Source organism: Solanum tuberosum, unplaced genomic scaffold, assembly GCF_000226075.1.
Source record: "Solanum tuberosum cultivar DM 1-3 516 R44 unplaced genomic scaffold, SolTub_3.0 scf00072, whole genome shotgun sequence".
NCBI lineage: Eukaryota > Viridiplantae > Streptophyta > Magnoliopsida > Solanales > Solanaceae > Solanum > Solanum tuberosum.
The window spans coordinates 1,240,594-1,251,544 of NW_006238999.1; the positions used below are offsets into that span (position 1 = coordinate 1,240,594).

The following is a 10,951-nucleotide window of genomic DNA, read 5'->3' on the forward strand; positions in this document are numbered from 1 at the left end:
CCCCACCCTCCCCTCTCCTGTTCAACTCCCTCCGGCCCACTCTCCAGGTACGTTTTCCAATTGGAGGTATTGGGACCCCTCAGGCCCGATTTTCTTGAAGCATGACAATTGTGACTGGTATTGTGATCTTTTTTGTCTTGCATTCTTTCTTCGGTAGTGTATGGCTTCTACATTCTGTTAAAGGATGGAAGTGCTTGATTAACTCAGTGTTAATGATCTTGCATGATCTGCTTTCAGGTTGGTGAACTGAGAGAGGTTTCAAATAAATGGAACAATGATGAGCTAAAACTTTTTCTGGAAGTAGAATTATGCCTGGTAATGCAGCACCTGCTTACTTGTCTTCCTTTTCGGTGATTGACTTGTTGCATGTTATCTTTGTGATGCTTTATTTTACATTTTATTTTTTATTTGTGTATTCTTGCAGGATTTGCGACCTTTACATCCAGCAGGGAAGACGACCAGGGAAGAAATTCTTCTATTTTTTAAACTTTATGACCCTCTGAAAGAGACGATTAGGTATTATATTTTGCTTCTCAATCGCTGAAATACTTTCATGTTTGAATTCAGTCCTTATTTATTTAATTTGAGGAAACACAATTACATGGAAAGGTGCTTTGACTTGTACTTGATCTAGTGGTTTTAATTCTACATTGTAGAGAATTGAATGGTACTGTAGTTAGCATGAGTGTACACAAAACGTGGCAAAAAATAATAGAAGAAGACTTGGTCAAAACCTTGGACTTGATGAGCCATCATATTATTAGGGTTAATCCTCTATTTAATACATTTGATACTTGGAAGTTCAGTTAAAGTCCAACTGCTTGGGGCTGGATATATGAGAAGCCATGATGTGGATGAGGTTTTTTGGTTTTTCTCTTCTTAATTCCTTTTTTGTGTCAGGTATGTTGGACATCTTTTTGTAAAAGGAAGTGGCAAGCCGCTGGAGATAAAACAAAGCTGAAGGAGTTGGCTGGCTTTTCGCCTGATGAAGAAATTGAACTCTTTGAGGTTGTTTTTCTTCTTCTCTTGCTAGCAATTAGTTAAATCTTAAAATATGATATGTGATTACTCAGGTTTTGTTATTCACAGGAAATAAAATTTGAACCCAGTTTGATGTGTGAAAAGATCGACAGTATGTTGAGTTTTTGTGAGGGCCAGGTATGTCCAACCAATTGTCAGTTGACACTTTTGGGTTTGTATGCATTTTGTGGTGTATTCAATTTCTTTTAATTCCTTTTTGTTTGTTTTGCTGGATTTATTACCAATGAAACCTTTTTCTGCAATATTCCTCTGGTTTTGCAGCTAGAAGATGGGGATATAATTTGCTTTCAGAAATCCCTTCAAAATCAATGCACTGAACGATATCGCTTTCCTGAGGTTCCTTCATTTTTGGAGTACATGCACAATCGCCAGGTACGTGTGGTACACTCTTATAATATTTCTTAGTATGCAATAGATTTTGATGATGTCTCTACACTATTGGTGGAAAGGTATGAAGAGAGATCTCGCTGAGTAACTGTAAATATCTGTGGATTTCTTCCATTTATAGACAACTTTGCAGATTTGTTTATGGATCTTTGAGAATTTATTTCATTTCTCTGAGATTGAAGCTTAAGCTTTTACGAACTGAAAGATCTTCCCATCCTAAATAAGAATGAGAGTCTTTCAACTAGATGTGCTCCTTTGGCTGAGTTTGAGAGAGAGAGAGTGTGAGATAGTTGGTCTGTAGCAGAGGTGAATACAAGTTGAGGTTCCGGTGAGGTGAGCGCAAATAGTAGTTCAGAGTTTTTTTCTGTACGCCTGCTGTACTCTATTTCGCTCACTTTGACTTACCTAAACAACCGAACTCAACAAGTAACACAGTCAAGAGAAAGAGACAGATTCAAAGACATGTAAAAATGCTGACATGTATTTGAAATTTACAGACTTGACTAATTCGAATTCACACCTGGTAGACCCACCAAAGTAGTAAAATACTCTTTATCTAATGGTTCTCAGTTTGAAAAGCTCGAACAAGAAATCTCTAGCTAAGCTAAAAAGTACCAACTATCTCTGGAAATTTCGAAACTATCCCTATTGTATACCTCTTTCCTTTCTCTACATCTTCCTCTTCCTTGTCAGGCAAGAACTTGAACTCAACAATGCCCTTCGATCCATCATCCCGAATGTTTATTTTTCTCTCACATACATTGAATTCTCATTACCAAATATTTTATAGTTGCCGCTGACTTGACAGTCACTGTTCTCCGTCTATTAATCTCCTCGCTCCCCCTTCAGTAGATGTAATCTTCCTTTCCATCTCTGTAATTTTTCCTCTGAATTTACTTTGCTTTTACAATTTTTCTTTGTTTCATGTATTTTATTTTTTTGGGATAAGGCACAAGTACCCCCTAGACTATGACCGAAATCCCAGAGACACGCATTAACTAAACTAAGGTCCTATCCCAAACTCATTTTTTTTTGTAATTTTGCAAACCTTTAGGCTTACGTAACGCACTCCTTAACTCCACATAGTTAAGGCGTGTGGGAGATGTTTGGATGCCATGTAAGCCAAAAAGGTGTACAAAATTACAAAAAAAATGGGTTTGGGGGTAATAGGACTGTAGTTTAGTTAAGGGGTGCCTCTGGAATTTCGGTCATAGTCTAGGGGGTACTTGTGCCTTTATTCCTATTTTTTAAATTTAAAGTAGCTTTAGTTGGTACAATTTTGAAACTATTGACTTTTTATTTATTTGTATGTGCTGAATATACTCCGCCGTGATTGCTGTGTCAATTGACCTAAAGTAAATATATGATAGTAACTGAATTTTTAGCTATGTTGCTTTGTTTTTACAGTTTATTTCTGTGTCTCGTATATTTTTTTTGGTTTAATGAAGATTTATTTGGTGGCGTTGTGCTAAATTTAGTGATATTTTTGGAATTTATAGTTGCTGAATTTGATGCATTCTGTTGCTCTATGAATTCACTTGTTTGCAGTTCTTCACTGTTTTGCCTGTTTATTGTTCAAAGGTGCTTTGCTGGGTGGAGTTTCCAAAACTAATCGATCTTTTGGATGTATATGTAGCAGTTTAATAATATGTTGTTATTGCAGTGTAAACTTTCCCTAGATTTTCTTAAGTGTGAAAGATTATTCAAAATTGTTCAACTTTGTTGGTTCGAGTTTTCTTACTTTGCTTCTTCTATCGCAGCCAAAAGAACACGAAATGCTTGTTCCTAGTTCCGATTTTCCTACTAAGAAGCCTCAGCCGGTCAAAGGTATCTTACCTACTTTTACACACACTCTTTCAGAGTAATAGTGTATGTATAGTCGCTATTTTTATTACTCCTATTTGATATCACATCTTTACATTGATTGAAATTTAGTATGTGTTACTTATCACTAATTACTTATCAGTATTAGAATGAAATGGAGCCAAATTGAGCAAAATATGTAGAGGATTCATTTCACCGACCCCAAAAAGTTTGGGATTCTTGTGTTATTGATTTTGTTAACTGATATTGTATTTTTTCCTGAGTCATTTAAAAAATTTGCATGCTTTATTTTTTGGAAGTTGCACCAGCGGACACATTAAGTACGGTGGATACTCAGGTGGTGGATGATGTGGCATCTCCACGGTTCACATGGACTATTGACAACTTTTCAAGGTTGAATGTGAAGAAGTACTCTGATGTGTTTGATATAGGAGGATATAAATGGTAATTATTTTCAACATCCCATTTTCAGTGGATTGCTTCACAAATTTAATGCGGATATGATAATGATGTACTATACGATGCATTCTGCCTTGCAGGAGGATACTGATATTCCCAAAAGGAAACAACGTAGACTATTTATCTATGTATTTAGATGTGGCAGATGCCGCAACGTTGCCTACTGGTTGGAGTAGACATGCTAAATTTAGCTTAGCTGTTGTCAATCAAATTCATGGCAAGTTCACACTGAGAAAAGGTCAGAGATCTCATCTGTTGTATAAAAGATATGAATTTTTGTGCATGAGTTTATGCTGAGGGAAAATATATAGGTTATCTATCAACTGCATATTTAATCCATTTGAACAAGGCTTTGTTGTGTTATATTATCTAGTTTTCCTCATATTCAGCTATGGAGAGTAGTCGTTGAACTTCAGATTTTCCTGGAAAACGTATTTCATGTAGTATTTTGTGCGTACTTTGAATTTTATTTTCTTTCTTGAGGAATGAATTAATAAGTGAACTTCCATCGAAGTATTATAGTTTGGACATTTTATTATAAAACAAATGATCTAGGTTTTCATTTGGCTTTTTAATGTCAAGAAGTACTCCAACTGTTAGAGTGGGTCAAAGTCCCACATTAGCTGGGGAATGGACTTGGGCAATCCTCCCTTCATGAGTTAGCTTTTGTGGTTGAGTTAGACCCAACATATATTTACAGCATCAATGGAAGCAATATTGCCAACATGTTCCAACAGATTAAGTTTGACTGTTTACTTTTGTATTCTTTTTGATGTAAGGAGGAATTTGTTAATTATGTAGAATCCATACTAGCCTCTTAGAATTCATATAAGATTGGAAAGAGATCCATCTTTTGCTGTGTTTACTCACTTATAATTACTTCAGCACCCTCTTAGTGCTGCTTTTATAATACAATTTCCTTTCCAAAAAAAAAAGAAAGTATAACAATGATGTATGTTCATTATATGCATGTTCTGTGCTTCTGCCAACAGGATTCAATATTGTGATGTTGATGTTCCATGAGTTTCATTTGTTGGCTATGCTGATAGATGTATGGGTTTTCCTTTATAATTTTTTCTGTACCTGTGGTATTTTCTAAAAGGTCTCTTTAATACTGGCATATGTAATTGATCCTGGAAAGATCTGTTCATTAAATGAATCTTGTCGGCCACTGTGCAGATTTTGATCAAGACTTGTTATACTAGTCATTTTTTCCTTACAAGGTAAATGATTTATTAACGTGGGAAAAACTCCTGTTTACAAGGTGTAGACCAATAATTAGAGAACCTAAAGAATTGTATGTTCCTAGAAATGTCAGCCAATCTTCTATACACAAGAACTTTATGGGTGCACCAAAAGCTAACTAAGAATTAGAGGCTATTCATCAAGTGTTCAAAATCATTTTCCAACTGCTCAAAGGCATGACACCCTTAATATGTTCAGTTTTATAGCACAAATGAATAAGACAGCTTGACTAAATTCTAACCGACATTTGAAGTCAAAGTTGAGCAGTTAAATGAGAAAGAGCACAAAGGCTCAACAAGTAGCAGGAGGGATAGTATATTTCTCTAAGGCTTGTGTTTGCTGCAATGGTAGGCCTAAATTGTCCTTGTATCTGCACCGGTGTTTAAGGACCTAGAACTACCCACTATATATACACTGATATAGCCAGTTTGGGCTTCAGACTTAAAAAAGTTGTTTTCCTGCTTTGTCCGGGCAACATGGATGGATATATGCTATTTTCATGAATTCTCTCAGTCTCTCGTATATAGTAGTCTGATGTAGGATATCTACATCTCCATCTGCATCCAACTAACAAATTGAAAATATAGTAGTCAGAATTTAACTGAAATGAACTTGACCTTCTTTTACGTCTCTGGTGTTTCATGTGGTTGAATATGAAATTAATGCAGAGCTTTGTCCATCTAACTCAACCTCCAACTGAGAATGGATTTGAACTCAGCTTATAGGAGAGAAGAAAATCATGAGTGGTCGATTTTTTAAAAGGAGTCTTTATTCGATTGTTGTTTCTCTTGAGTACATCCTGAATTCAGTTTTAAATAAGCTAGTGATGTTCTGATTTTATGCTTCTTGAGTTTTTATTTTTTATTTTATATGCTTACTCTATTTATGTTGTATAGTATTGTGATTTGATTAGCATAAATGCTGACTCTTTTGTTTAATGCTATGTTCCTTGTGGCAGTGACTGAACACCTTTTTACAGCAGAAGAGAGTGACTGGGGTTTCACAACGTTCTTGCCTCCTACTGAATTAAATGATCCTGGAAAAGGTTTTCTTGTGGATGATAAAGTCATAATTGAAGCTGATATTACTTTTCCTAAAGTTCATTGATTGCTGAAAGTTTTAGGTAAGGATATATACATAATACATGTAGAGATATTTCGTACCTAGGGTTTAAACCCGTGATTTCTAGTTAAGGATGGATGCATCCTATCCGACCACCACAACCTTTGGTGGCAAGATCACATTACCTATCCATCCATTTTATTTGAATGCAAGTTATTGATAGACAAGCTTGAAAGAACCCATGTTTTATTATGATGCATATTAGTATATCAAATTAATTCAAAAATCAGTTTAGCGTACATTTGGCCATTTCCCCCTTTATTAGTCTTTTCATTGTTGTTGCCCCTAGTGACATTTATTCAAGGTGATGATACTGTGATCCACAGAAGTAAGGTTAAATTCCTATACTTTTTGCTATTATTCTATTTGTAGGTGCAAGTATTTTAAGATTTCTTATGAATTTCAAAGCTCTAAGGCAAAAACATTTGCTCGAAAGTTCAAGGGATAAGAGTCTGAAAAATACCCCAACTTTGGTCGGATTTGCTGTTGCAATACTAAACTTTCATGAGGACCTATTACCACCCTAGACTATTTAATATCGTATTTTAAACATATATATCTGCCCACGTGGACATAAAAAATAATGCAAAATTATAAATAGTAATGTGTCCACGTGAGCACATATATACCTTTAAAATACATTATTAAATAGTTCAGGGGGTAAAAAATACGGTATTAAATAGTTTAGGGAGGTAATAGGTCCTCATGAAAGTTTAGTATTGCAACAGCAAATCCGACCAAAGTTGGGGTATTTTTCAGACCCTTATCCCTTATTGTTATTATTGTTCTCTTTTTATAGTTTCTACAGTGCTTTTTTCCTTTTTTACTTGAATTTGTTATATTTAAATCGAGGATTTTTTAGCAATATTTTAACACTACACGTTGAAACAGGTCCAAATAATAATGCTTTCCCAAAAAAGGAAAGAAATTATTTCTATGTAGACCCCATTTTTGTTCAGTTTTCTGTATGAATGAATGAGTTTCGTACTTGCCTAGCTAGAGGTTGTGTAGAATTTATAGATGGATTTCCCAAAGATTTTGCTGCTTTTGTTGTTTAAAATTTCTAAAATAGCAAAAGTATAGTTTTTGGAGTTCGTTTGGTTTGAATTTACGTTATGATGAGATTAGTTATGATAAAATAAGTTATGCAAATTATATTTATTGAGTATTTTATTTGTTGTATTTAAAATCCTTATCCCAAAGTTCAAATGAAAATGATGTCTTATTTAACCAATGGCAGTATGTCGTTATGTTGTAATTATTAGTATAATAAATTATAGTTGAATGTTGATTATAATAATAGTTGCAAGGTTAGTGATGTAATTCATGAGATAGTTGTGGATGTCAACACAAGTCAAATTAAAGAGAATAAAAGATTTAAGTACTTTTGGGTTTATAATTTAAACAAATTGAGAGATAGATTATTTATATATCGCGTTGCAGCAGGAATAGATGAAATAGATATCTGCCTTCACTGTCTTGTATGATAAGAATGTGTCATCTAAACTTAAAGGTAAATTTTATTAGGTGATTGTTAGACCAACTATGTTGTATGGAGCAATTCACACATTATGAAGATAAAAATAGTGAAAGTGAAAATGTTGAGATGAATGTATAAGCGCATGGGGATAAATAAGATTAAGAATGATGATATTTGCGGTATGATGTGAGTGACTTGATATGTCATAGACAAGACATGAGACAGACAGTTCATAAATGTGCAGAGAAGATGTATTGTACTAGTGAGGAGGTGTGAGAAGTCCGAAGAATGATGATATTTGCGATATGATGTGAGTGATCGATATGTCATAGACAAGACATGAGAAGTGAGACAGACAGTTCATACATGTGCAGAGAAGATGTATTGTACTAGTGAGGAGGTGTGAGAAGTCTGAAGAATGATGATATTTGCGATATGATGTGAGTGACCGATATGTCATATACAAGACATGAGAAGTGAGACAGATAGTTCATGTGCAGAGAAGATGTATTGTACTAGTGAGGAGGTGTGAGAAGTTCGACAAAGTATTTGAAAGAGGTGATTAGACAGGACATGACATACCTGTAATTTACCGAGGACGTGAACTTAAACTAGTTTACTCATCAGTATATTATTCCTTGATTTTATTGTTACATAGTATGTCACTTGTTTCTTTTTTTTACCTGCTAAAACTAGGGTAAAGTCGGGATACACACCATCTCTCTAGACCTTATTTATGAAATTGCAATAGGAATGTTTATTGTACAATTTTACAAATTTGAAAATTACGTAAAAATATATTAATTTTTTTAAATAATTAATAGTTAAAAATATTTTAAAAAATTAAATTCTCTTTAACAGACAACTATTTAAGTCGTTTATTTCCCTTTAAAATACTTGTCTATTCGGTACGGCTAGTCTCAGACAAATTACTGACCGACTATATGCTTTCAGAATTACGAAACTATCCCAATATTATTAATTCAAATTCACATTAAATAAATTAACTATTTTATGAAAAGTTTTTCTATTTATAAAATCCAAAACTTGCAACTATCAGTTAAGAATAAAAAGATTTGAATCGTTAATGCTATTGCAGTGTAAAGTTGAAATAATACTACAAGGAAATTGGTCCATTGTCTATGTATTTTACACATAGTAGGTACTCCTTCTGTCCCTAATTACTTGTCCACTTTTGAATTAACACACCTATTAAGAAAACAATTATTGACATAGTGAGTTTACCATTTTACCCCTATTAATTATGAAGTAAATGAATTGAAAATTTAAGATTTTCAAAAAGTTCTACTTTTTCAAAGTAATTAATTGAGGGTATAATAGGTATTTTTTTTTTATTCTTTCTTGATTTGTCAAAATGGACAAGTAATTAGGAACAACTATAAAAAGAAAAGTCAACAAGTAATTAGTAACAGAGGGAGTATATCGAAAGGCTACTATGCAATTCATAAAGATCACACCACTTTTTTGTTTTAGTTTTCCATCAGGTGTCTTGGTACTTGCATCATGGCTCAAGCATAGTTATCGGAAGCAGAATGGGGTAGCGGATTTGCTTGCGAAGGAAGAGCTAAACAACTTTTTGATGTCGGAAACGATTTCTTTTATCATCGTTAGTCTGTCGTTGTTGTTGCTCCTAGTAACATATCTATCATGTGGTCACCTGATGCTGACGCGGTATGTAAATCTCGAATGTGTTAAGAACTTAAGATGATCATTTTGTAAGCTAAGAGTGAACAATTGACACAACACAGATAAGTTGGTGTATTTTCAAAGTTGAAATGTTTATTTGACCGTTGAGATCAAGTTAAGAGGTCTATCTATGTATAATGCAATGTCGTATGAACATCTTGTTCTATTAAAGAAAAAACTCTGGATCACTTTATTAGAGTTTTGTTTAACCAATCACTACCGCTCTTTGCTTGTCCATTTGCGGTTGTCCAATAACATCGAACATTCAACTAATTTGTAGACAAAATATTAAGTTTGTATTAAATTTTCACAATTAAAATTATATTTGTTCTCTTAAAATCTATGAATTACGTGTAAATTCAAGCTTATATAAACACCTTAAACGGTTAGATAGACAACAATATATAGCATTTCTTTAGTTTGGTGACTAAATTAAAATAGATGATATTAGATACAAATACGATGAAGGTTATATTTACATAGTCATAAAATCATTCAATTTTCGAAACTCACAATTAACTTATCTAAATTAATATCAAATATACAACTATGAGAGTTATATATTTTTTAACCAAAAAGTTGTATATAAAAGTCGAACTAGAAATTTTCAATTAAGGATAATTTCCTAATTAATGCTATAGGAACACTTAAACAATGAGACATGCCATGTTTGAAATAGGGCATAATAGGACCTAAACTTGGCTTCAAATTTTAATTTTGATATCCAACTTTCATAGTGTACAAACAAACACTTTAACTATCCAACCTTTTAATAAATAAACACGCGAATCCTACTTGGCAAAATGCGTGATGTGCACGTATTCTGCGCGAGTTAGGAGTAATTTTTGAGTCCCACAATAGTAAAAAAATGCTGAAATGACAAATCTATCCCCAGATTCCGGCCAATTTTCGGCAACCCAAAACCTCCGTTCATTTTCTTCTTTTTCAGGCAAAATGCCACCAAATACCCAGCCATTCTCCTTCTTCCTCACACCGGAACACAACCCATGAAGCGAACGAGCTTCGAACTCTCTAAACCCACCAAATACCTGACCCCAAACCCATCAGATCCGCCATTTCCGGTGAGAATCCAAATGACCCCCCAAACCCCATGAAAACAGACCTAACAACCACAAACACCTAAACCAAGAAGCCAGTCATCAACAAACCTCTAAGCTTCGTCAAACAATGAGCTCCAAGCTCTAAAAACCATTAGGAGGAATTAATTTTGATATTTTTAGTTCTAAAATGACGTGTAAAATATTTAATTAGTTGGCAGCCATTGAGTGGCTCACTAATACACGTTGGAGCGTTTGCATTTCACGCTGTTTGGTAGTAAAAATCGTGTGTTTATTTATTTAAAAGTTGGATAGTTAAAGTGTCTGTTTGTGCACTTTGAAAGTTTGAGGTCAAAGCTAAAATTTGAAACCAAGTTTAGGATCCAATATATGTATTATGCCTTGAAATAGACAAACTAAAATTCAAAGTACTACAAAATTAAGACAATTATTTCCATCAATAATAAATACTCAATGCCATGAAATAACCTCCTTATACATGAAATTATCCTAAAGAAAAAGTAGAACAACAACAATAAATGGAGTTTACTTCATATTATTATTTTATTATGTATTAATAAGATTTTAAAATTATTTACACAATCAAATTTATTTATCAGGTTATTAT

General features: G+C 33.7%; 2 protein-coding genes across 2 annotated transcripts in view; both read left to right on the forward strand.

Moving 5' to 3' along the window:
- LOC102586466 (ubiquitin carboxyl-terminal hydrolase 12-like) overlaps positions 1–1,009 on the forward strand; it is a 10,226-nt gene extending 9,217 nt beyond the window's left edge. The window contains exons 13-15 of the mRNA XM_015308076.1: positions 238–315; positions 425–516; positions 901–1,009. Coding sequence (XP_015163562.1) covers positions 238–315; positions 425–516; positions 901–961 — 231 coding nt within the window. The 3' untranslated portion in view covers positions 962–1,009. The remainder of the gene's footprint in view (positions 1–237; positions 316–424; positions 517–900) is intronic.
- LOC107060321 (ubiquitin carboxyl-terminal hydrolase 12-like) lies at positions 987–6,317 on the forward strand. Its single transcript, XM_015308077.1, has 7 exons — positions 987–1,008; positions 1,090–1,158; positions 1,303–1,413; positions 3,189–3,255; positions 3,552–3,696; positions 3,792–3,949; positions 5,915–6,317. The coding sequence occupies exons 2-7, from the start codon at positions 1,114–1,116 to the stop codon at positions 6,061–6,063; spliced, it is 675 nt and encodes a 224-aa protein (XP_015163563.1). The 5' UTR covers positions 987–1,008; positions 1,090–1,113; the 3' UTR covers positions 6,064–6,317.
- Positions 6,318–10,951: the final 4,634 nt, after the last annotated feature.